Source organism: Cyclospora cayetanensis, unplaced genomic scaffold (genome assembly GCF_002999335.1).
Source record: "Cyclospora cayetanensis isolate NF1_C8 unplaced genomic scaffold, CcayRef3 CcayRef3_contig_121, whole genome shotgun sequence".
NCBI lineage: Eukaryota > Apicomplexa > Conoidasida > Eucoccidiorida > Eimeriidae > Cyclospora > Cyclospora cayetanensis.
In genome coordinates, this window is record NW_020312061.1 from 66,170 (window position 1) to 92,656 (window position 26,487).

Here is a 26,487-nt window from a genome sequence, read left to right on the forward strand (position 1 = left end):
CGCCTTCATGTTCGATGCTCTCGGGTTAAGACTAACTGCTTCATGTCCATCTCGCATCGAAGAGAGAAATCGATAGAGCAAGAAAGACCTCTGAACTGTGAAAGAATTGCACATGGTCATAGCCTCCCGGTCACAACCTCCTTCGTATGGTCACTTTAGTGCAGCCGTAAAGCCTGCTGCAGACTATTGCCTTCAGGCACGCAGAAACACGAGATTAGTACAAATTAGAAAGGCAGAGAAATGTGTTAAACGACTACGTGAAATAGACGAGGAAACGGCACACACGCACTAACCAATAAATGACGAAGGACAAAACCAGCCCGCAGCACGAAGGCTCATTATCCTCGGAGCGCTGAAATGTGTTGCCAATTTTTTCCACAAGGCTAAGAAGCACATACAAAGAATCAAGAAACACACCACGTTTGGTACGGCCTCCGCGCCTCCTCCAGCGATTTTTGCATGCAAATATCGCTTGAGAAGTAGTTCGCTACCAAGGCTAAATGGGGAAAAGAAAAGAATGCGAAGATAATATACCTGAGCCTGCCTGCACATAAATCTGAGTCTAGAAAACACCTTAGTATTGATTACCGTATACATTCCCAGGAAGTGCCCATTTACAAGTTTGAGCTCTTCAGGCAGAACGTGAGCTGAAAAACTATTTTTTCACTGGAAAGAGGAGTTGGATCCGTAGCGACTAGCTATGTTGACGAAAAAGGAGCCCTAAACTCTTCTGCAGGCAAGCGTAACTCCCTTCCCTCTACTGCTCCTCCGCCAACTACGAAGGCAGACCTTCCTCACCCCATTTTTTTCAGAGTCTCCTGTCTACTGCGCCCTTGACAGCCGCTAGTACTAGGATCTAGCACAACTAAAGCCGCCTGTGCATCCTCTGTTTCCACACGGGTCTACTGCCTAAACGGCAATTCTAACAATTCGGCGGGCTCTTTGTTTAGGAATCCAGTGTTGGCACTTTTGTGGCACCTCCAGCTATTAGGGAAATCGATGGAGTGAGAAATACCGTTGATCACAAATGCTCTTAGCCACTTGGCCACACCCTTCCTCGTCTGGCCACCTAGTGCATCCACAGAGCCTGCCAATCCACGAGGGCTAAGCATTCAGGCTCGAAACAAGCATTCTGCCTTCGCGTATTAGACTTCTGTGCCCTTCTTGTTCGTATAACCAGGTGTTCTTTAACTTTCTCTATTTCCTTGGGTAAGTGCTGACTACGGATCACCAGGTCTAGGCCAAGATAGCACAACAAGGAGGCGGGGAGATCCTGATAGACGAGTGTATCGTGTTTTTGCAACCCACTCAGAATAATAAGGAAGCTCAAAAAGCCAAGCTGCATTTGTTAAATCACATGGGTACAAATGATGCGACAGAGTTTGGTTGGTGGGCCGTGACTGTCTATCTGCCTGAGGGTGGATCTCATCTGTCCCCATCCGGTTTATTATGCAGGCGGGTGACAAAAGAAGGCCAAAATGCACTAGCGAGTTTCAATGCCCTGTCCGTAATTACATTCCTGTGAGCTGCTTAAAGCTTCTATATATTAACTAGAAAAATATGAGCGACTTCCCAAGCCGTGATAGAGCTGGAACAAGAGTTATAGTGGGCCTATTTGCTGAGTCTCTCGACGACGACGTCAATGCTCTCCTGCCTTGCTGCATACGGAGATGTAGCATTTTAATCCATGAGCGTCGGCGCACAGAAAACAGGAAGTTTTTGCAAGGAACTGGTTTGGGGGGGAATTGCGCGACTTCACCTGCTGAAACCTGGGCAAGACAGTGCGTACCCCTTCGCCGCGGGATGCCCCCGAGGCCACCAAAAAGCGTGAGAGCTTTTCGTAATAGTGTGAACCCTTCTACGGCACCAGACAAAATAGACACCTTTTTTCCCGAAGTGGCGCTGCGGGACAAAATGGAGGTGCAAGCGACGGAGGCGTTTGCTGGTTTTAAACCACATAAGGCCATTCTCAATGCAGCAGTGCTGCATCCTTTGCTATTCTAGATTTTAAACCTATTAGAGGAAGCATGGGTATAAAAAGCATAAGACGTACACACTTATAATGAAAACCCTAAAATTATCACAGACAAGGCAGTTCGGCTTGACAATAGTAAACTGTCGGGGCGTCTCACGAGAGTGTCGGCGACCACGTTAGCCATGTTCTCAATACTCTTCATTGTGAAATCGTATTTCAGGGTGCACCGAAGCGGGGGAACAGCTCAATGATTATCCAAGCCCTGAAACCCCTTGTAAATTGCAAGAATGCCTGATAGTTACCGCTGGTCGGTTCCAGCGGGGCAAGTAGAGTAAAAAGCAGTAATTTGGAATTTGGAAGAGCCTGAAGCCTATTGGAAGGGAATAGAGTTTACCGATACGTCAGTAGCATTGGCTTTCAGGAAGATACGACGCTTATAATCGGGAGGTGCGAGTGAAACGGGAGTTGTGGGAGGACGATGAGCGTCCTTACTGCTCCATCAGCCTCATGTATCCACTACATAAAGTTTTCATTTTCTAAAGTAGGTCACTCAAAGAGAGCAATTCGAGCAAATTCAGAGCTTAAAATATGGTAAGACAAGATGCAAGCTTACAGGCCCTCGCAGCATGCTTACGGGTGAGTTAAGGTAAACGCCCCGCCTTCATTCCTCTAAAGTTCACCGGATCTGATTTAATTCCTGCAACCGAAACATGGAATCCCACAAAGCGTGTTCTAACTAAAAACAAAGGCTCGGGTGCCCTCACATTCCGCCACTTGCCTCACAACAGGTGAAGGGGATGTCGAAGGCACTGTAGTTATGCTTGAATGGTCCGGCCAAATACTTACACAACATTCACGTGGACAGCCATCCACCCTTTCTTTGCGGGCTCGCAGGAATGCCGATCTTCATGCATTTTCCAGTTTAAAAAGCATACAGGTAGACTCGAATTTGCGAGTGCGAGCTGCCACGCGCCTTTTGTTCCTCTCATCTGCGAGGAAGGGGATTTGTGACGGGGTGTCTGTGAAGTTGAATGTCGAATAGGCCAATTTTTTCGATGTGGTTTGTTAAGCAACTGGCCAGCATGAGGTATTTGAAGCTTCTGGTTTACAGATACTTTTCAGGAGCTTAGAATTGACGCGCATGCACCGCAGTCCATCTTTTTGTGGCACCAACCCTGGGTAAGGTTCAACGGCACTGTTCGATTCCTTATTTTCGCATTTTCCAACAATCCTCCAACTGCCCACTATTCTCACATTCGTACTGTAAAGGTCTTGTGTCCTGCAGAATTTCAGTAGAGATTGACCATGGTATGGACTCAGCACGATGCGCAGGAAAAGGATCATGGGGCCAGCCTGCTGGCAGCTCGTCTTTGGATAGTACAGCCTCAAACTCATCCTCGATGTTGCGGATTCTTGCTGTTCCTTTGCTCTTTGGAAGCCTTAATACAGCATTGCTTTAAAAGTCGTGAAGATCGCGTGCATGCTCAGAACCGTCTTTTCTCAGAGTGCCGCTGAGCTCTCCGTACGACGACCCAAACTCCCCTTGTTGAGGTACCAACTCTACCCTGTTCTCTATTAGTAAAATGAGCGCTGTCAAGAATATTGGGAGGCGCTTATTTGTGACGTATCCTTGCACACGCAGCTCCACAGCGCGGCGTGCCACCGTTTGGGTACACAAGGTGGACTTGGAACTCGTCATGATGCACAGGCCCAGCTTGGAAGCCCCCAACCGTGCTAATATAACACGCTTCCAAATTAAAGTGACATCAGAATGCTGTGGCTTTGCCAATATATGTGTTATGTGCCTTTCACCACAACAAAGTCTCAGAAACTGTGCGAACGCGTGAACTGGCAAACTGCACTTCTGCGCCGTTTTCTCGAGTTATATCCATTTCACACCCAGTGTCAAGTCACTAATGCAGTTCTTGGCCACTACCGCGAATTCGCATGGGCGCAGAATCGATGCGTGCTGGTTCTCCAGCTGCTAATATATCCTCTGAGGCCCCTTCACAGCACCGTAGAGTCCGTGAGGGAATTTCCGTTTCCCCTATTCGCCTCCTTGCTAATAAGAATGCTTGCTTCGCCGGATCTAGTCCCCTTGTTCAAGTTTTTCAGGGTGTTGAGTGCATTTGTAGTTTCGGATCTTACAAGCCACTTTCCCGCTATGGAAGCAAGCGTGTCGTTGGGAAACTGATTCGGGCTGCTTGAAAGAGCGGAAGCCCTCTGACACTTCTCTTCGTTCACCTTGGACTGTAGGCTAGGGCTGTTTGAAAGTCCCGACACGTGTAGGTTCTGAGCCCCAATGTGGCTCTTCCCCTTTCCAGCCGTTCAAAACACTCTTTCGCCACTTACGCCTAAAGTGGCCTAATATATTTGAGGAACTAACGCAACGGTCAATTGTTAACTCTCAAGTCGCTGCCGATCATGCGCCCCACTGACATGGCACTTCAGGTAGACCTCACGGAATCTACTAAGAAAGCAGCTGTTTGCCTATGTTGTGGCTTTCGTAGACTACAAGTTCATATTTTCGGATATACTACTTATTGTGCTGTTCGTCTAATTTACCTTTTGTAGTTATCCCAAAGTTTGCTGCTGAGCTGGGCTAGGCGTAAGCCGGTTAGTCATTGCATGCATGGCAACCGAAACTGTAGCATTTTCCTGTAGGCAGTCAACTCCTCTGTCTAAATAAAGCCACCACTGAAACGAGTTTTCCTTTAATAAGCATGCTGCGAAAAGCGGAATTTTCTCTTGGGGGATGCAACGCGATTTGCATGTTCAACCGGCTGGTGAAATCTGCGAGTACTTGTCCGTCCTCAGGGCCTTCTTGCTTTTCTGGCCTTGATATTCCTCAGTCATGCGTTCATAAATATTTTGTTAGCTAACAAAGCAAGCCTTTCTACAAGCTGTGAGGCTGAGCCTTCGCATCAGTTTGCAGGCCAGCCTCTGTCCCTGTCAACTACTGTCGCCGAAGGGTTTTCAAATACCCCGCTGTTGCCAAGGTGAATGAGACTAACAAATTACTAAATTGTCTGCTCAGAGCTAAAGAGCGGCTGTAAGAAATCCAGTCACCCACTGCATCCACAGCTCGGCGATGAGCAGGGACTGCATCAAACCATGCGAAGCACCGCATTGTAAAAGTCCATCTAAAATTTTTAAAGAAACAAAACTTTTCTTTGAGTTAACGCAGATTTGATAGAAACTATCGGATTTTCCGGAAAATCCTCCTCGATTCACGTGGCTTGCCCCTCACAGTTCCAGCCTAGGGTGCGCATAGCTGTATCTTCAAGGCACTACGAGCATTCGTAGGTAGCTGTACATACCATCCACCACCCACGCGCACAACATTGCGTCTTGTATTGAACTTGCACTACTCTGCAGTAAAAACGCATGCGAACAGGTAAACCAATTAGTCGATTTGTTACTATTTTTTGTTCAATATAGCTAGCATAGTAGAATATACCCGAATGCAGGTAGCGAAAAAAGCGCTGCTGCCTATTAAGTTTCAGTTGAGTCTGAAAGTGCATGCCTTGCTGTGTAGTCCTGTGATGGTGGGAACGTTACATTGTCAGGTATGTCGTTTCTAACTTCTTGCTCATGCCTTTTAGAAGACTTGCCAATCGACTATGCTGCATGAACCCCGCTATATCAGCATGCCAAAATTGTCTTGTGAAGCGTGAAGACACGGCTGGACTAGTCTCCGCATTGAGCTGTGTCGATGTGCCTTGGTTTTCACTCTAGAGTCGCTGGAGGTCCATGTTTTGGGGTGGTGTGACGGCAGCGAGGCATCGTACCGCCGTGAACGTTTTGTGGTGTTTATGTCTATGCCGTCTGGCCAGTTTGTGTAGCTCCTTTGGCTTCTTTTCGTTTAAAACTCGAATGTCTACTCTTTTCCCCCTCGCAGTGGATTTCTCCTCTCTACGAGCCTAGGAAGTGACTATAAGGCGGGAGGTTTTCTACTGTTCCGTGTGTAGCTGGTCTCAACTGCTTAACATAAAACAGAAATTTATGTGCTCTGCAATGGGACACCATGACGCAGCGGGTCAAGCTGGACCTAAACACTCTCTGCTACACCAGTGTACTCTGATAGGAATTTATTAATAGATGATTATTTGATAAAGATGTTCGTACACCGTACGGGCTTCAGAGTAGGGCAAACTCAGCATGCTGAGAATTTACTTCTTTTGTGTTTGGGTTTGATGCTTTGCGCAGCTATTTTGAATACCGAGAGGGATTAGTGAATAAAGAAACGTGCATCCTAGATATCCTTCGCCCCGTATTCCTAACCCCTGTAGGATGAGGGGAAGGGGGGAGGACTGCTTTTGAAAAGGCACCTAATGCTCCTTTATCTAGGTATGTATACAGCTTGGCGTGTTTGCCTGTGGAAATCCTAGGTGGAGCCCTACAGCCAATCTCTAGTACTGCAATTTCGGGTGAGGCCTGAAATGCAGCGACTCGCCCAAAATGCTTCTCACTACATGATTCTAGTGGCGTCTAACCCCTTTTACTGGCCTTCAGTGATGGCTTACCTGGTCCTTCTTTAGACCTTTAAACGGGTACCACTGGGTCGTATCAATGTGATCCATAATCTCAAGTGCCAAGGATGTGTATACTTCCGGCTCAAAGGCGCCTCGCGCGAGAGCGGAGAGAAAGAAGGACTGGAAACCACCATCAAGATGTTAAGTGACTTAGAACTTCCTCACAAAGGCTATAGGTAACATTTTTTCATGTATATGGGGCTGGTTCAGTGTTCCTTGGCCACATAGACCGACCTCTTTAGAGGGCCCCCCATACCAATACTACGCAAGACTGGAGGGGGCCCCCTGATCGACCCTAGCGGATATGTATCCACTCTCTAGGACAGCTCAGTGCCGTTTTATTTGTGATACAGCTGGTCTTTCTTGGATATGCAAGACCAGAGGCTATTTTTGTCTGGCTGGTGTGCTTGTCGTGTGTTTCTTTGTGGTTGAGCGGCAGCAGCCGCATCAAACAACCATGGCGCTCTACTCTGTCATCCTTCCTACTTATAACGAAAGGGAGAATCTTTCTCTGATAGTTTATATGCTATATGAGACATTTACTACTCAGTGAGCCAACCCCGAAAGACCCTGCACAGCGACACTGGTGTGCGTCTCACCACTGCCCTCTGGCATAGAGGGTGGACATCAGAGCTTACAAAGGCGGTGTTTTGACAAGGACTAGTGCATTATAACAAGGTGCATCCGTGCCTGCCTACACCAGGGAATACCACTGTCGCAACTGGCGGATCTGCGGATGAGACGGAGAAGAGCCCATGAATGAACGAACAAGGGTAGAGCCTTTGCGTGTTTTGCCATGCCGCTGTATGGAGCTGCTTCTGTTGCTGTCGCCGCAGCAAGCTGAAGTTTGAGATCCTCGTGGTGGACGACAATAGCCCCGATGGCACTGCAGCTGAGTATCGTCGGCTGCAGCAGGTCCTGGACCCCGAGAGGCTGGTGAGAGAATAGTTTGGTGCGCGGTGCCTCTAACAAACAGCGGGATGACATGTCTGCCCTAGCTGCTGCATAGATCGCCCTCTTAGTTCCAGGCAGACTGCTCGATTAAGCACTGGAATACGGTGGAGTTCAATGTGTTGCCACGCGTGCATCCAAGATACTGCGTGAAACTGATACTTAGCCAGCTGCAGCACCAACATCAAAATCAGCGGAAAATACTGCAAACTGAACTTCGCAGCCAGCGTTGCCACCAAACACAACCTTGGTTGATGCTCTACTTTTGTCTATGCAGATGCCCTCCTTCTGTGTGTATGCTCCTTGTGTTGCAGCATTTGCTGCAACGCCCTGGAAAATTGGGCCTTGGTAGGTGACTTCGCTGTTGGGAGGCCACTAACGTTCAAACAGGCGCACGCGCAGCTTGAGGCCATCCGTCTCACATATTCCTGTAAACCTATTGGCTGTATCTACCCCTTAGAGGAGACCATGCGGCTCAACGTGTGAAGATTTTTGACAGCGTGTTCACAAGTGGATCCGGCAGGAACTGCATGTATCCAGACGGACTGCGCCCAAGCTGCATTCTATTTCGAGTCGCAACGCGTGCTTGTTTGTGCATTCGAGGGTTTAGGGCTGAAATAAGGCATGGAGGAGATCGCTTGAGCATCGGCTGTCACCCAAGGGGGAGAGGAAGCTACCAGAGCTGGCATATATACATAGATATAGATCTTTCCTGCTGTCCTCTGTGCAATGCAGGCTCCGCTTATGCAGATGGCCTAAAGCAAATTAAGGGGAACTTTGTGATCCTCATGGATGCAGATTTCTCCCATCACGTAAGCTACCAAGTCGCCATTGGGGGGGGGGGGGGCCGGCAGGGTCTTCGCCGCTGTAGCTCGACTCCAGCATTCAAAGCAGATATGTTTCCGGAAAAAAATGTTGTTGATTCCGCTTTCTAGTATAGCCCGCTTTTGCAGTAGCTGTTGCCTTCAGAATGTATTCGCACGCCTGTGAGGCTGTTGTCGTTGTTACTATGGGCTCCCCTATCGCAGCCCTTTGTCTTTGTTGCAGCCCAAGTTCATCCCAGACTTCATCCGGTGGGGCCTATAGGGCGTTCGCAAAATTCAGAGGGCCCTCCAGAGATGCGATGGCCCCTTTCTCGAGGCCCTCGGTCTCCCTTGAGCTCCCATGCTCTCTGGCGCCTCCCCTTCTCTTTTCAAGCATCCTGTTCTTGGCAGAGGGCTCTTAGGTTCATGCTTTACCCAAGTTTCAGCTTGTCCTATTCGAATCGCTAGTCGTGCTGCTATCCACCTTCGTGTTGGTGCTCCTCTCCTCGTACTGGGTGCTCAGCTCGCTTCCCCAGAAATCGCTTGCCAAGTTTTCCATGAGCCCTGCAGCCGTCGATTCTTCACTCTTCAGGTGCAACTCATGGTGCATCCTTTTCCAGCCGGTTTGGTCGCTATGCTTCGCAGGAAACAAAAGGATACGAATTGTGATGTGGTGACGGGCTCTCGATATATTCCAGGTCGTTTGGGACACACAGTGACTGAGGCGGCTTTACTGCGTCTTTACAGCCTGCTGCAGCTCGTTCTAAAGCGTCATGAGGGCCCGAAAAGCACTCATCTTGGCGCATCGCAGTGTCTCGTGCTCCCACTGTGTCTTCTTTCTACTTCCGCAGGAGGCGCTGTCCACGGGTGGAGCCTGCGGCGCAAGGTCATAAGCCGAGGTGCAAACTTCCTCGGTATGCCGTCATCGTCTATGCGTTGGTTCTGGGTGATGATGTACCTCGGGACCGTAGAGGGCCTTTTCGCGCCATTTCAACCCTACTAAGCTGCCGTTAGACTCTGCGATTTTTTGCTCAGCCCAGCTACTTCTTGATCCGGCGGTTAGCGACTTGACGGGCTCCTTCCGGTGGGCTCTTGCCTCTCGTTTCGGCCACTAACCCCTCCGCCTACCGATAAAAGCAGTCTTCTCTCAGTTCATTCAAAGCCCTCCCACCTCCTTTTACGGGCCTTCCTCCTGTGCTTGTCTTCCTCTTTGTCTCCCTCACCATGCGTTTGATCTCCCTGTGGCTCGCTCTACTCTAGAGTGAACGGCTTTTCGTGGAACTGCAGATGTTGGTTTTACATACGAGGAGCTCTCTGCTCCTCTCGCGGATGAATTTTTATGTCATATGTGTGTCCTGCCGCCCCTAGCTTGTTTAAGCGGGAGGTCCTCGAGGCGCTGATGCCCAAGATTCAGTCCAAGGGTAGGAAAGGGGTCCCACGCACGCAGATTTCAGCTCCCCACACACGTCCTTCGCAATCACACACTGTCAAGAGATGTCGACATCTGTCTACATGTTTTTTACACGGTGGGCCGGAGGAAGGCGCGAACCAGTTGTGGAGGACGGCCGTGCAGCAGGCATCGTGGGGCAATACACGGGTGCCACAAGGGGGATGAGAAATGATGGGGGGGAGAGGGAAGCAAGCAGATGGTTTCAACTGGCTGTCACTCCGCCTTCTCAGGATATGCATTCCAGATGGAGATCATTGTGAGGGCCCGTGCCTCCGGTCTCAGCATCGAAGAGGTTCCCATCACCTTTGTAGACCGGATGAACGGGGAGTCCAAGCTCGGTGAGGCCCCAACCCCTATGCTGCAAAGCTTCGACTTTAAAGGCTAGCCTTTAACGCAATACGACTGGCTTGCCTGCGGAAATGGCATCGGTTGGGCTTTTTGGTCTCCTAAAGTTGCTGCTTCTGCGATAGTCCTACATCTGACTCTGACACCAGGATGCCTTTCGTGCTCTGGATTTCCTTTCGTGTTGCTGTCCTCGTTGTCCCCACTGCAGGGCAGATGGAGATCGTGCAGTACCTCAAGGGTCTGCTGTACCTTTTCTGGAGTGTATAGACTCCTGGCGTTTCTGGGAATTGTCAGTTTCTTCGAGGGGAAACTGCAAAGAATAGGCCTACACTTCTTTTTTAGTAGCAGACACCTAAAGGGGAAGTTCGTAAAACTGCAAGGGAAGCTTATGTGTGCAGAGCTGCTGTTGCTGCTTGCTGCCTCTTGAGGGTAGCACACTGCGGGAGAAATCTAAGATGTACTGCTGGAACCCCAAGGTATCTGAGGCCCCCGGGGTGCCTACTCCGCTGGAGTGGCCCGCATGCACGGGCAGGTAGGAATTTTCGCGCTCCCAGTTTCCCAGCTTAAGGCATCAGACAGTCCTTTAAGTGCAAATGCAGCTCCTAGTATAGTTTACAGTCAGACAGAGACACTATGTACAACGGCACCTCCAGAGGCCGTTAGCTGCATACCCTGCAAAAGGAAGCTCTTTCGGCGCTCAGAACCCCTATTCTGTTAGCTACAGCACTGTGCTCGGAGTGCTGAGTCTGCCGAAGAAACAAGTCGTACCACCACGGATTCTCTATATTCATCCTTCCTATCCGTAGCGAGGCCCCAGGTTGCTAGCGAAGAATTTGGGTAACTAGTTTGCCAGGAGGAATAGTAGCTAGGCACAAAGTTGAGCTTATCGCTATCCGTGCCTAAACACAAGGACGTCTACTTGTCCTACGTGCAGATATACCATGCATTTGACTTGGTGCGTAATAAATGCCCCAAAATGCCTCCCCACAACAACATGCCACGCCCCAGAGCACTTCTTCTCCATGGCTTCCTTTATAACCAGCGCAAGCTGTTGCCACAGTCTGATCTCATTCTTCAGAAGTGACCCGTACCCCCGTCGCGCCGCCTCAACTGCTGCCTCCAGCACATCCTCCGATGCATCCATGCCCATCACGTGCACGGCAGGTGTCCTATCCGGGGGCCCACTGTGCGGGTGACCGTGCAAATCCTCAGACATTTGGGCTGCTCGTGGAGCTATACGCACGACTGAGGTTGACAGGACGGGGAAGGAGTCTGGAACAGGAAAGTCGGTATTACGCCAGACTCCTATGGACCTCCCTAGCCTCGTATCTATGGGGGGACCCTTTTGACACTGCAGAGCCCTGTACTATGCGTGCGCGAGTTTTACAGTACCGGCTGTAAAGTGGGGAGACAGCAGGGGCAGAAATGACTTTTGGGGGAGTAACGATAGCAGAAAATGCTTTAAATGGTGGGATACCTTCTTCGCTTCTGTTTCTGAAATGTCGGTGGTTCAAGAAGACTCTGTAGCAGCCTGTGAAGCTCGTCTGGTGTCACAGCTTAGATGCTTTCCCTTCCTCTGTCTCTACACCCCTTGCTATACATTTATTTCTTTGTATCCCCTTGCTGCCCCTCTCGAATTGCCGTTTCTCTGCTATCGTAGGCGCATTTGGCTGCGTCATTCAGATGCTGGGAAAGATAAACCAAGCGATCTGAGGCGCGTTCATGCCGCCTCACGTCACTTTTCTTCAGAGTCAGCCACTGGTCTCCCACTGACAAGGCAGCAACCCCTAACGCCCGAAACCGTCGCTCTGTACTCAGTGACCTGGTAACCGGTGAGACCGGAGAAGGACTCCCGCAAGAAATAACATCAAATTGGTCAAGCTGTAGCTAATATGAAACGCAATAATGGGATATTTGTCAATAAAGGGAGGCGAAGTGGGGAGAACCTACGCCCCTAAATCACCGTTGGCTCTTGCTGGGGTGTAGAGCCCATTTCACATCTGCAGCTAAAGCACCTAAGGGCATAGATACATGTATGTGAGGAGCGCGCGCTCGTCAGCCTTTTTATTTGAGACAAAACATGAGCACGTGCTGTCGGGGAAATATTACTGCTGCCTGTCTAGTGCGGCCCCACCTCGGGTAAACGTATACTGCAACAGGACAGGCTGCTGCTGCTGTTCTGGGGTGCAGCGGCGATGCATTTAGGCCCTTTACTTCTTCCTGCATGTTCTTTTACACACGTGTCCTTTCTCTTGTCTCCTTCTAACGCGTCGCCAGTACCTCCAGTCTGTTAGCCCCCGAACCGACTGTCGGCGCTGCGGCTGCCTACGCACCTCAAGTTGGCCACGCACCACAGCGCTACGAACAAACCGCCACGCCATCTTCGTACCCCGAATGCTTCACTGCTTATGCGGTGTCTGCACCAAGAACCTAACCACACCTAACTTCGGAGGATCAGGATCTGCTGCTGTGGCGACACTCGCAGCAGAGGGATTCGAGCCGTACGACTTCTCGAAGGATCTCCAGGGCGATTCTGGTAGCCTCCACCACGGCTCTGACTGCAGGACACATCCTGATCCCTGGTAGCAACATCAGCGGGGGGCCTTTGGGGAAGCCAACAGAGAATGGATTTGGCGATTCGTTTCAATGGGGAGCGGCACTTGCTGCGGCTGCCAGCCGGAGCAACTGTTGAGGAGCTGCAACACCATGTACAGCAAGCTACACAGCTGCATCCTCAGCAGCAGCTGCTGCGCTGGGGCTTCCCTCCAAAGTCGATCCCAACAGAGCAGGGTCAGCGGCCACTGTCTGACTTAGGCTGCAGTAACGGGCAGCTCATCTTAGTCGAAACAACAAAGCCCAACGCGATCGGTAGTCTGAACAATGGCAGGGTTGGCGGCAACTCCACTAGCAGTGGCTCCTGTGCATCTTCAAAGGCAGTCTCCCCAGAAGCACCCACATCGGCCCCCGCCGCCCCTACACTTCGAGACTTCGGGATTCAACAACAGCAGACGGAGCCGCCGTCCGCTTCGTGCGAGCTTCCTGCAGGCGTATCTGGTGCATTGCTTGAGTGCCTTGAGGCTTCGGCTGCTGCCGTCGCTTCGGCGCCTCGGCCTGCCGTCTCACCCTACCCTCCCGGGGGATACACATTTGTGCGGCTGCCCGTTCCAGCTGACGACAGTTGTCTCTTTGCCTCCATAGCAGTGGTTGCAGTGCCTTCAGTCTCTTCGCAGCAGCTGCGAGATGTGGCTGCCCTAGGAATCCTGAAGAACCCGGATACGTTCTCCGAGGTTGTTCTTGAGATGCAGCCTCAGGACTATGTGTCTCGTCTGAGAAACAGCCGCACATGGGGAGGCTACGTGGAACTGGCGGTCCTAGCTGAACAGCTGCGGCAGCAGATTGCAGTCGTCGATGCAGAAACGTGCAGACTCGATCTGTACGGAGAGAAGTACACGACTAGGAGGAGCTATCTTTTGTACGATGGTATCCACTACGATCCCCTAGTTGTTGTCGCTTCTCAGGGCAGAGATGGCACTTCAGGGGCGCTTCAGAGGCCTTCGCAGTCCTCCCCTGCCGACATGCTGACGGTATTTTCTCCAGAGGATGCAGCTGCAGCAGCCGCCGCCTCAGCCGTAGGACACGTGGTGCAGCAGCAACAGGGCTATGTTCGGGCAGGCGGGATGCTTGCGAGATGCCTCGTGTGCGGTGAACTATCAAAAGACAACGAGGCTATGCGGGCGCATGCAAAGGCTACGGGACATCAAAACTTTGCCCACATTCAACAGTAGCTAGCTCCCGACACCACTGTTGTTGCAGGTGCAGCCGTAACTGTGTTTGCACCTGCAGCGAGTGCGTGCTAGTACTGCTGTTGCCACCAGAAATGAAGGGTTTGGGATATCGGAGACATAAAGGCCTGCAATGAAGCGTTGTGCTTCTTCGTGCGGGGGTAAATTTCACAACGCTCCACCTTGCTCGTGCTCCTGCGGTTGCTGCCGCAGACTGCTGCTGCTTCGGGGGATGCTGCTGGTGGGCGGGTGTGCTGCTTGTCTCTGGTAGCTACGAAACTGTGAGAGGGACGTAGAGCGTCACCATCCTCTTCTTAGGGCGGCTGGATTCGTAGGATCCAAATACCACATATTACAAGCAAAGCATGCGCCACCCAGACCAGAGTGAAGGAAATCAGTTTGCATTAGCCCGCTGCCTGAGGGACGGTCGCTACATCTATAGAACATTGGGTGCTCTGTCCCTGTCTAGCCAAGTCTAGAGCTACATATTCGCAGGCAGTGGCCTTTGAGCCTGCAGCAGCAGGCTAGAGCCTGCTAGAGCCTTTGGCAGGGGCGCCAAGGCGCAGCCCACACAAAACAGTCCTCTCATTGCAAAGCTCAGGATATGTAGCTGCTGCTGTTCTAGAAGCAAGAGACAGCTAGGAAGTGACGCCCTGGCTAGCCAGTTTTTGCAGTCATCTTCTCAGCACAACCCAGCGGTGGAAGGCCAGCTGCCTCTCACTCGCTCTGCATGGCCTCCTGTGTTCACGCAACTAGATCGCCTAAAGCCGGAGTCTCGACTGCAGCTTCGTGGCCCTTATGCTGCATGCAGTCTGCTAACTCACTAGCTAGCAAGGATGAATTGTCACGGTTCCTGGTCTCCGTAGTCTAAGTGAAGTTTTCTGAGCAGCGCGTTGACGCGTTTGGCTGTTTCAGCGGCATTCGCTTTCTTCTTTTCCCAGTGCTGCAGCAACACGCGAACCTCCAAGTCTCGCTCCCGGGCTTGCTGCTTACTGACACGCAGCTGCTCTGACACCGTAGCTAGCTTTTGCGCTTGCCGTTCTAGAACCTGCTTCTGCTGCCGCTTTTGCTTTTCGTGCTGCTCGCGTTCCTCCTCCAGCTGTTGCTGTAACTTGCGAAGCGCCTGCTGCTGCTCAGCCTGCTGCTGTTGGTGCTGCTGCTGCTCCTGCACGGCTTGCATCAGCTGCTGCAACTCGCGCTGTGCAAAATCCAAGGCCTCGTCCTTCTGCTGCAGTTGTATCTGCTGCTGCTGCTGCTGCTGCTGCCAGCGCTTCCTTTCTTCCTGCTGCTGCCGCTCTGCTGCCGCTGCGGCCTCCACGGCACCCTCAACCTCTTCACGGTACCGCTGCTGCCACTCGCGGGCTCTGACACACAATCAACCGACAAATTAATGGCAAACGCAAGCAATGAAGCGGAAAATTTCTTCTGAACACACAGCCGGCAGCAGCAGCCGAAAATGCCCCTGCTCATTCCAGGGACCCTTTCTGCGGAATGTGCGAATTCTGTGTTTTACGGTCTAGACTTTGATGCTTAAGGTCTCTCTAGCGTTGCTTCGACGAACCGATCTGCATATTCTTGCAGCTTCCTGTCGAGTTCCTTCTCGCGGCGCCTGGCAGAGGCGTTGGCATCCTGCAACAGCTCTTCCTTCTGCAGCAGCGCAAGCTGTTGTTGCTGCAACTTCTCCTCCTGCTGCTGCAGCACTCGCGCATGCACATCTGCTGTCTGCTGTGTTTCTTTGGCACGGGCTTCTGCTGCCTGTTGTGCTGCAGTTGCTGCTGCAACAGCAGCTTTCAGGGACTGGAGCTCAGCTGCGGGTGGCAGCACGTGCAATTGCTGCTGCTGCTGCTGCAGCTGCTGCAACTGTAGCTGCCGTTGTTGTAGCTGCTGCTGCAGCAGGTCACGTTCGCACCGCAGCTCGCGTAACTGTTCTCGTGGTGCCCATATACTTTGGACTTCATCGAGCTCTTGCTGAAGCCTGGCGATGCGTTGCAACAGGTGCTGCTGCTGCTGCTGCTGCTGCGTATGCGTGGCTTCCGCTGCCGCAACGGCCTCCTGAAGCTGCTGCTTGTCTTTCTGCAGCATTCGAGATTCCTCCAACGCGCGCTCCAGCTTGCAGCTGATCCGATGCACAGACGCCTTTAACTGCTTCTCCTGTTCTGCTGCAACATGCATAGCTCTCCTAAGCTCCTCGTTCTTGCGTTTGGCCTGCCGTAGTGCTTGCTGCTGCTGCTCTGCTTGCTGCTGTAAGTGTTGTTGCTGCTGCTGCATTTTCTGCTCGGCACGCTGCAGCTGCTGCTGCAGGCTTTCCTGCTGTCGCCTTGCTGCCTCTTTTATTTCTTCCATCGACTGACGAAATGCATCCTCTAGCTGCTGCAGCTGCTGCTGGTGTCTGCTGCGCTGCTGTTGCAGGTCCTGCTGCTGCTGCTGCTGCTGCTCCTTTGCTCTTCGGTCATGGCGCTCTCGCAACAGAAGCTGCTGCCGGTTTGCTGCAACGAGCTCATCCTGTTGCAGCACTGTTTCTTCCTGCAGCCGCTGCACACGGCTCCAAGCCTCATCCCTCTCTTCCTGCAGCTGCTGCAGCTGCTGCACGAGCTGTTCTTGGTGCTCCCTCAATGCTGCTGCTGCTGCTTGCTCCTCCTCTTGCTGTTGCCGCTGCTCGTGCTGCTGCCTCTGATGCCGCTGCAGCAACTGCCGCAGCTCCTCGACCTCATCCGTGTAGGCAGCCAGCTGGCGTTTAAGGTGCTGAAGGGCTTCTTGCTGCTGAGTCTCCTGCTGGCGCTGCTCTTGCGGCTGACTTTCCTGCTGGTGCTGCTCTCGCTGCTGACTCTCTTGGGGTCCTTCGTGCAAAAAATTGGCATCCAGCATTTTCACGTGTACCGGAGCAGCCGCTGACGATGCTGCTCCGAGCGCTGCTAATTCTGCAGCCGCATCCAGTTCCGACTTTCCCACACCCTCTTCAGCAGCAGTGCTACCAGCCGCCATGGGCTTCTGCTGCTGCTGCAGAGGCGGTTGCTGCTGGGGTGCCTGCTGCTGCAGTAGTTGCAACGCGAGTCGCGCAACTTCTAGAGCGTCTCCAGCAGTGCTACTCGAGCACATGCAGCTGTTGCCGCTGTTGCTCATAGTGTTCGCATTGCTGTCGCTGCAGTTTCGGCTGCAGCTACCGTTGAGTGTACTACACTTTTGAGGCCACGCGCAACTAGGCCCCGATTGAGCGGCTTCAGAGGGGACCCCAGACTCTTTTCTCGCACTGACGCCGCCTGCTACCTCTGCAACTGCTGATGCTGCTGCTGCTCCGTGTGTCGATGCAGATGCAGTGCCCTCTTGCTTGCCAATTGAGTCAACGGTCGTGGAGGCTGCTGCTGAGCCTCCAGCCGCTGCTTCTGCGGGAGGACTGGCATCCGCAGAGGGTGCATGCGCAGGCGGTTGCACAGCAAGACACTGGAGCAACTGAGCTCCTGTCAGCTGATGCAGCGCTGCATGCGATTCCCCAGAAAGCCGCTGCAGCATCAACTGCAGCAGCGTCTCTGTGCTCTCCAGAGCAGCTTCTCCTCCGGATGCAACAGCTTCGCCAACAGCAGAAGCAGCAGCCGTCGAGGAGACACGACGCCCCGTTACTTCCAATGTGGTGCTATGGCCAGGCAAAGACTCTCCTGAAGCTTCGCGTGCTGTGAGTGCTGCAGGTTTGGCCTTTGCGCTTGCTGTTCTCGCTGTTGCTGCTGCAACACCTGCTGCAAGCTTTGTCTCTTCAGCTAGCGCTCTTTCATGTGCCGGTCTTGTGGCTGTCGACCTTGCCTCTACGAAAATCGCTACATCACGGGTTGTCGCTGCTGTTGCCGTTGGTGCTGCTGCTGCCTTTGGTGCTGCTGTTGCTGTTAGTGTGGCTGCAGCCTTTGTCAATTTTGTTGTTGCTATTGCTTCCGCTGCTGCCTTTGGCGCTGCTGCTGCCTTTGTCAACGTTGTTGTTGCTGTTGCTTCAGCTGTTGCTGCTGTTGCCAGATCTGCTCCTCGTGCTCGCCTTGCTGCCGCACGCGGCCCGCAAGAGCTGACTGTAGGAATTCGCTGCATCAAGAAGAGCAACAGCGGCACAGGAAGCGATTACATGCAGGCAGCAACAGCAGCAGTACCACATAGAGCGGCAGCACCCGCAAAGGTTCTGGATGATCAGGGAGTGGCCCCTCTTCCTCAGTCCATGCAGGAAGGAGGCATGGAATGAGCCTTCAAAGGAGGGGTTGGAAGTGAAGTGCTGCATACCCGAACAGGTGGCGCTGGCTTTAGCTCTCGCCAAAGTAAGTCTAGTTCGTTCTGCTGCGCAAGAAGGCCGCCACTGGTGCTCCTGCCATAGGCAGAAGCTGCTGCTCGCTCTTCTGGAGTGACTGCGATGCCATCCAGCTCTTCCAACAGCGGTGCGCACAGCAGCACGCATTGGCGGTAGGCCTTTTCCTGGCATATGAGGTTGCCGTTGCTGTGGCTGTCAGTGCTTTTGCTGCTAATGGGCGGAGGTGAAAAGGCGAGTAGCGCGCCGTCCTCACTGAGCGCGTGATTCTGCTGCTCCTTCCGCAGTTCTTGTTGCTGGTGCAGTGCAGCTGCAGCAACACTCACGACGGGGCCGCAACAGAAGAGATAGGAGGCCTTTAAGGGAGATCCACCCCCGCTGACTTATAGAGGTCAAGACTTTAGGGAAAAGACATCTTGCCTTCTTTGTGTTGAAGCGCCAAGCTCTTTAGGCGCGCTAGCCCCCCCAAGAAGAGGAGCTGCCGGAAGTCTGTTAGACGGTTCTCTCTCAAGTCTAGCGTCTCCAGCTGGTATTCTGGACCCCACAGCTGCAAGCAAAGCGGAACGCCGCCTCTATTCGAAGTCAGAAGATGCATCGGAGGCGTCGTCTTCTGTGGTGAGTGCAGCAGCGCTTTTTTATGCCGGCTCGAGCCTGACAGAGAAAGGGGCCCTGAAACCCCCTGCTCACCTGCTGTAGACTGGCGAGGCAGGTGATTTGATTGAGCTCTGCGCGGAGGCAGCGGAGACTGCACAAGCCACTAAGCCCCTCGACGGACTGCAGCTGAGGCACATATGCGCGAAACGCAGCAAAAGTAGTGACTGTAAAGGCGCCGTTGCTGTTGCTGTTGCTGCGGCATTCGCGGGGGTGGCCGTGGGTGTGGACCGCTGTGCTGCCGAGCGACCCTTGCGACGGCTTCCCTGCTTGTGAGCTTTGCGTGGATTCGATGCAAACGCTTCACGCCATACTCTGTTCGAAGCCACGTCAAGGAGTCGGAGCCTTCTCAAAGCTCGAAGATCTCCCAGACGCTGCAGCAAGTTGGAGGAGACGCGAAGCTCTTCAAGATGCGGTAGGGCGCTCACTCCCTGCATCCAAGGCAGCAACACGCACTGCGAGCACATCACCGTAAGAGGCGTCCTGTGTGAATGCAACGGATGCAGCAACGCGTTTTGCCGCGGACCCGGCAGGTTGAGCTGCAGCAGTTGCGGCAGTGCTGCTGGCTGCAGCCCCTCTGCAGGTCTATCAAGACTTTTTTGCAGCGCAGCAACGGTCAAAAGAAAGGGGCGTTTAAGGCGCGAAGGGGTTTCTTGCAGCGGCGCACATCAAGGGAAACAAGCGAGTTCGCGTGGAGTGTTAAGGTTCGAAGACAACTCAGAGAGGCCCCCTGCGGAAGGCACAGGAGCGCGTCTGATAGAGAAGCCAAACCCTTGCCAATCAAGCGCAAGTGCTGCTGCGGATGTGACGATGGGCGGATCTGCTGTGGTTCGGGAGCAGAAACAGCACGACTCTGTGATGCAGTCGCCTCCTTATCAGCAGCAATAACTCCTGCCGAAGTCGCTGGTGTTGCTGCGCTGCTGCTGCCGGTGTTGCTGCTCCCAGTATCCGCTTCGCGGTGCGGCAGCTGATTCTGCTGAGCGGGCAGCAGCAGCATCAGCAGGAAAGAACCCTCTAAGCAGCTCCTAAGCACCAAGCTCGTAGCCAGCAGCAGAGCAGCACGCAGCAATCACCGTCCAACAAACTGGTGCCGACGTTGCTAGTGCTGATGCTGCCGCAACGAGGGCAGCAAAAAGACACTGCACAGCTATTGTGCACACTGTGTAGGAAAATATTGGCTCTTCTTGCTGCTGTGCGCCCTGTTTCCGCTGCCCTTGTTTCCTGAGGTGCTGATAGTCGTAGGCGTCTTGGAGACTTAGCCGTTGACAACACAGGATGGGCCGCTGTGGGGCCGCTGGAAGGACAGCTGGACGGCGGCAAAGCAATTTGTTGCTCACGCGCCTAACGCGAAGCTCCACAGCAAAGCGCTTTCACAGGGAGTGCGGAGGGGTCTTCGGGGGGGAGGGGGAGGACGCAGGATCTCTTGCAGGGCAGCAGTGGAAGCCGGTGAGGCTCTACAGCCCATGAACTTGACTATTGAACATTGGAACTAAACAAGAAGAGGCAATCGCTAAAGGGTTCGCAGAAAGGGATTCCCCCAGGGCCCCCGTTAGCCCGGGCAGGGGGGCCCCATGTACGACGGCACTGGCCCCTTAGTGGTGGGGTTGGTGGGATAGGCCCTTTTCAAGTAGGCACTCCTCCGCGATCATCATCCCCCCATCCCCTGCAAATCTCTATTATCAATGCGGAGCAGAGAATCCTTAAAGCCTCCCAAGGCGGCTTTAACCGCTGCTGCCGCTGCCGCTGCACAAAGCATCTAGAACTGCATGTATTTGCAAACCGCAATTACCTGCCCCTCTCTTTGCATTCCTCCCTGAATCTCCCTTATCCTCTATACCTGTCAGGCTCTGATTCATCAGGAGTCCCTTCTGCAATGCAGAAGGCATTTTTGTTTCTTCATCTAACTTCAAGAGCCCATTCTTTACTCCGTCTCCACCTTTCGGCAGCAGGCCAAACGCTACATGTAAGCACTTTCCACTAGACTATTCATATTTGATCCAGAACAGTCATGGACTGACTGCGTTTTCCTGCTCTTGTCTAGTTTTGGCCGCGGGGCAAATATGGCCCATGTACTGTGAGTATAAACGGTGTAGCGGGCCAAGCCACCTTTCAGAACTTTCGGCTAAACTTATTATGTTTATATGAAACAAGTGAAGGAATGACCAGTTGCCTTGGCGACTGGTATTTTCGATCCATTGCATAGTCATAATAGCTTGCTGCGGCAAGATTCAATGCTGTGTGCGTATGCGCGAGCTGCTATGTGCACCCGCTTTGAATGTCCGCTCTAAACGCGTAGACGCTTCAGATGCGCTGACCCTAGCCGCCCCTCTTCCCTCATGCCGATGCATCTTAGGGACACGAGCAGTGGAAGGCGTGAGTTTTTGAAAAGTTCTCTGTAACATTCTACTTGATTTGTGTTGAGTGTATAGGCAATTACCCTTCCACCAGGACCTTGGATGGAACGTTATGGTGGTAGCACCACGTGGCTCCATGCAGCTATCCCCCTCTCATCCACAGGCTGTATGCTCAGTGGGATGTCACGTTTCGCTACGGCAGTTTTGGTCTCCACCCAATTCTTTGGGAGTTCAATAATTTAGGTTTTTGCAGCTGTTGAGCTTTAAAACGCTTCTGGAGATGGAAGCTCACTCTGGCACCTCTGCTGGGCCGCAGAGGCCAGCCTGCAAATTGATATCCATGCGGTAACCCCGCAGCTTCTAGGAGGGCAAGATTTATCGGCATGTTAAAAGTTCATTCATGCGTACACGAGGTTGCACAAACCAGAATAGTACCGGGGCCATAGGAATGGGCAAATCCTCCGGTTGGCGATGTGCCTCGCTTTGTGCCATAAGATATCGAACAAGGAGTGCTTCTTGCGACATGCGTATTAGAAAGCAACGCACTCCAATGGCGGCTCTATTCACGCCGAAGAGTTCGTCTGCCTGTAGGTATCACTTTAGCTCAGGCCTTCACGCGAGGCACGACTCATCAGCTTATAACGATTTCAGCTCAGCAGCAAACTTTGGAAAACACTAGGAAGGGACCATCAGGGCAAACTATAGACAGACTGGTATGCCAAGAAATACGAAACTATGATTCTTAGAGGCCATAAAGCAGAACATCTGTTTTTCCAGTTTATTTATCTAAGTTTAACTTGCACTGTCATGTCAGGTGAGGGCAGGAAGGGCAGTGATTCAGCAGTTACACTACAGACCCAAGGATCTTCCATAAACGATTGGCTACACGAGTTCTAGGAGTGAATAAGCGCAATACCTCAGTGGTTGGATAGAAAGGTAGAGCAGCGTCGGAATTTAGAAATATCGATACTGTACCAAGCAGCCCCAGTCTCCACTCTCAGGTGAATTAGAAAAGAAGCCAGATAGAACTTGCGTATTTAAGCAGCCACAGACGGCCTTCCAGCAGCCCACCCATTCCTATTGCAAATAACAGAGTCATACTAGTCTGAAGTGCAAGCGCAGGCAAAGCACTAAAGCACTTGAACAACTGAACTGGGTTCAGCGGAAGCAGAGTATTCGGCGTTATTGGGGGAGACGGCACAGAAATGCAGTCTGCCTGCTCACATGCTAGTGAGATACTTGACAAATTACACTGGACATTGGGCTTTACAGGCGCCTTCGCACAAATCCCCACTTGCGCCGATGCCAGGCACAAAAACCGCGCTTTACACTCGCACTCCAAGCTACCTCTGCCTGTATTCCGCTTGGACTCGTTAATCTCAGCTAAACTGCAAAGGCTTGGTAATCGGGGTGTTCATAGACGTTCATGTGGCAGCGAATACCTTTCTACATTAAAGAAGTTTTTTGTATTTATCCGAATTGTTCAAGTGCAGTACAGCACCAATGGCATTTACTTCAGCTGCTGGGGGCTGAGCAATGATACGTAAAGGCACGCAAGTGTTAGGGTTTTTATGTGAGATCGCATGTAGTTTGGGCATTTTGTGATTTGACTGTCAGACTTTAGCCATAATCCGGCAACTTTTGAAGCATTGAAAGCGCAGTCGTCACCTTTACTCACCCCTAAGGACATTGAGGTTTAATGGGCTTGCTTCCTTTTATGAATATTCCTTTCCTGTTTTTCGGTTCTTTGCTCCGTGTGCCGATCTACATGAAAAAGCGCAATCAAATGACCTGGAGAGAGGAGGCTGTTGCAGCAGAGATGCTTATTGACCTTACAGCTCCTTCATTACTCGCAACGCACAATCATAAGCATCATTTCCTTGCAATACCCAACGTCCATGACGTAGCAGTGCAGGCCATTCTCTACAAACAGGGCACAGCCTCTCTTATGCAACAAATTATGGCCTACTACTCTCTTCGCTACGCCCAAACCGAGCACCGTTATCCAGTGCGGGAAACGAAAATACCATGTGATATGATGGGGAATTAAAAATATTGGCATCACTTATTTGGGGGTCATTTTACTGTCCAGAACGGCCACCAGCATTTAATGTACCTTACAAAGATTTTCCACGACGTGGATGGTCTTAGTGCTGTTCACCGGCGTGAGTGCCTCCTGCAGTACGACTTTGCAGTAAAGCACATATTAAAGGTGTGACCAGCGTGGTTGCCGACGCGTTCCTACAACGCCTCAGTGACTCAATATTGTGCTGGGAAACCGCTTTTGTCCGTGATGATTCACTGTTTCTATCGAAAGTGTTTGAGTCATACACTTGTCCTCCGCAGATCGTATACTATTGCCAAGATCCAGAATGGCTAAAAAGGTAGAGCACTACCACGGTGAGGATGGCCTGCTATGGTTGAAGACAAAGCGAGGAATCTTATGCTCAAACATCCCTTTCGCTCCGCTGTGTAGAAAGTCCTTTGAGGATTTCCACTACAGTGAAAGGGCTCTCACAGTCTTTTTGGTAGCCTGATATGTGTCCAGCAGCACAGGAGTACGCACTGTCATGGCCAGATCGTCAGCAGTTGAGGCCGTGTACTTCCCGCAGACCCTGCCTTCCCAAAGCCCTCGGTTACCAGAAACACTTGAGCAGACCTGACTATGGAATTCACTGGTTAACTGTCGGTTAGGAGAGCACCTAGGTCGCTGTCCGGGCACTCAGCAAACGTGCCTATTTGATCCTTCGCTCCTGCTCTGTCACGGCTTACGAATTTGCTTAATTATTCATAAATCATGCTGAAAACCTTTAAAATATAGCCCAGTAGAATCGTTACGGACAGGGAATCCAAGGTGGCTAGTGCGTTTTGGCGTGCATTTTGACCCGCCTGCACACTAACGCGAATGTGGCCAATGCGAACCAATCTGGGGCAGATAGACAAACAACTACGCACCAACCGCATTCATTTAAAGCATTTGTGACTCTATGCTCACACAATCCAATTTTTTGGCTTGACTTTTTGCCTTGTGCTTTCATGATTTTAGAACGTCAACCCGCTGCTCCCCACCAGCATAAGCCGTTTTATCCGGGCCTGGACCAGGTAATCCAGAATCAATCATCATTTTTCCCAATGGATGGATGGAGCAAGCAGCTGTCTAGTGAACGTGAATGTATGCCCAAAGCTTGAGAGACATATGCATAGAACTATGACGAGCTGCAGTCAGTTGTGTGTATCGAGTGTGCAGATTTGGTTCTGGTGGATCAGTAGACTTTACTGGGTGAACCAGAAATCGCCAGACGAAAAAGGTCATAAAAAGGTGGCTATGAGTATAGAAGAATTACTCAGAGATCTACTTTTTCTTACTCGACGGATTCCTCTAGAAGTTGGTGTCATAGAAATATCAGTACTGGCTTAAAATTTCAAAGCTCCCAGAATTGTTTGCAAACTTTGTCGTGAGGGCAAGTGATCCTTGTGGAGACAAAGAACGCACAGGGATGCTAGATATACTGGATTTCAGGACTATTGAGCGCTAACAATACATTAAACGGGAATTATTGTTGAAGTGGAGTGGGGAGGGCCCACCTCGGTTGTCGACAGAAGAGCAGCTGTCGGATTCGTTGCCTGTTTGTGTGCTTTCTTATAGCAGAAAGCTCACACACTTCAGCACTCCGACAACAGCGTGCCAGCATCGCAGTGGTTGTGCTGGTCTGGTCTTGCTTTCATTGTTGGCTAGTTTACATCTCTCTCTCTCCGTCTATTTCTCTCTACTGGTACGTGCACAACTTGCTGTCCTAGCTTCCCCTGATTTTGATTTAAGCCTGCCATGGAAGTAGTAATAAGAAGGGAACTCCTTTATTGTCCTTTGTGCATTTCGTCCCGATGGACTAATACGGGACACGAGGGCAGGTACTTAGAAGTGAGGAAAGTGTTGAGGACTCGGCCACTTATGCAGTGCTCAGTGTAAGGTATCTTAAGGGACACAGTTTGCCTTCGACTCGATGCAAATCTTATCGAAGGCTACTGAGTGCTTCCAAAAGAACCCCTGCTTTTTTCTGCCCGCGCTCCTATGAGCTCCCGACTTCAGGGGACATACGCTAGTGGGGTGCTCACGTCGATACCGTCCAAGCACACCGATCATCCAGAGCTAGCTGCGTATAGCATTCGGTTAACACGCACACAACATCGTGTCCTCATACATCGAGCTAAGACTACTCTGCAGTAAAGAAGACATACCACCCCACATCAATGAGCCAGTTCTTTACTTTGCTAGTCGAATATTGCTGTAGTAGACAGTGTGTATTGTTAACTTAGTCTTCTACATAATTATTATGCTTATCTATTCACATATCTACCCCTCCTTCTTTCCCCTCCCCAGCCTGTTCTGGTTGCTTATCCCTAATCTGTGGAGCGCCTGTCTCGTGGGCGAAACCCTGCACTCTAGTACTCATGCGCCCCTGTCTTGTTTGCACCACCCCACACAAGCACTACACCGAAATCCAGACTCTCCAGGGATATCACTTCACTGACACGGAAAGGCTTGGTGGGTTGGCCTCGGTGGCGAAAGCCTCCACCAGGCAGTTCACTTAGCACCGCAAGTACCAAGAACTTGCGGTGTCTGCGGTGCTGTGGAGGCAGAGGCTACTGTCTGGCGCATATTGTGACCCAGCTTTTGTGGCTATGCGCGGCTCACTCCCTTCAGGTAGTCCCTAGCTATTGTATGCGCATTGAGAATTGATACCCAGGTGTGTTAACCATGCGGGGAGCCTCACCCCATAGGAACCCCGTGGATTAGCCGCCAAGAGAGTCCTTACAAAAATCTGCAGCTACATGCTCTTCAGGAATGCCCCTAAACGCATCAGAAGGAGCTCTTGCAGGGGTAGCATTTTTTACCCGGGTCAGCGACTGCTCAGCAGTGGGTGCATATGCACCGCATGTCGACGCACGTGGCTCTGCTGAGACCCAAAAATATATGACTATCCCCATGAAGACTCCTCGGAAATTTTGCTACTCTTTAATCTGCCGAAGTATGAAGGGCGAGGAACGCATGCGCCGCTACTGCGGACCTGCAGACACTTGGGGCCGTTCAGCAGCTGCAGCAGCGGCCGCTACGGCTGACTCTTGGAGCAATAGAACTTGTTCACCAAGTTAGACAGTATTTTCTAGAACTTCATGCTTTTTCTGTGCTGTGTACTTGGCCGGAGACCTGCGTGCCTTGCCATTCACTACAACCTTTAGAGCCTTACCCACTTTAACCCCAGGGCCCCATCCGTAACCCCCAGGTGCCCTCCCAATTAGACTGTTTCTGCATGCAATCCTGAAGGCTCTGGCTGGAAGCTTGCGCACACTGTGCCGGGGGTGGCGCATG

General features: G+C 51.8%; 3 protein-coding genes across 3 annotated transcripts; 2 read left to right on the forward strand and 1 right to left on the reverse strand.

The window, feature by feature from the left end:
* Window positions 1-6,967: 6,967 nt before the first annotated feature.
* Window positions 6,968-10,326, forward strand: LOC34619556 (dolichol-phosphate mannosyltransferase subunit 1). The gene is made up of 11 exons (XM_026336341.1): window positions 6,968-7,059; window positions 7,347-7,446; window positions 7,776-7,809; window positions 8,197-8,273; window positions 8,509-8,534; window positions 8,910-8,962; window positions 9,116-9,178; window positions 9,300-9,348; window positions 9,633-9,685; window positions 9,945-10,052; window positions 10,268-10,326. The coding sequence occupies exons 1-11, from the start codon at window positions 6,968-6,970 to the stop codon at window positions 10,324-10,326; spliced, it is 714 nt and encodes a 237-aa protein (XP_026192126.1).
* A 2,357-nt stretch (window positions 10,327-12,683) lies between these two features.
* On the forward strand, window positions 12,684-13,844 carry LOC34619558 (ubiquitin thioesterase OTU1). Its single transcript, XM_022732843.2, has one exon. It carries the CDS (start codon window positions 12,684-12,686, stop codon window positions 13,842-13,844), a length of 1,161 nt encoding a protein of 386 aa, XP_022587491.2.
* An 841-nt stretch (window positions 13,845-14,685) lies between these two features.
* On the reverse strand, window positions 14,686-21,504 carry LOC34619560 (plectin). The gene is made up of 11 exons (XM_026336336.1): window positions 21,412-21,504; window positions 19,957-20,106; window positions 19,828-19,904; window positions 19,433-19,688; window positions 18,528-18,661; window positions 18,093-18,369; window positions 17,823-17,900; window positions 17,457-17,633; window positions 17,171-17,339; window positions 15,403-17,122; window positions 14,686-15,205 (listed from the first exon to the last, which is right to left on the reverse strand). The coding sequence occupies exons 1-11, from the start codon at window positions 21,502-21,504 to the stop codon at window positions 14,686-14,688; spliced, it is 3,651 nt and encodes a 1,216-aa protein (XP_026192121.1).
* Window positions 21,505-26,487: the final 4,983 nt, after the last annotated feature.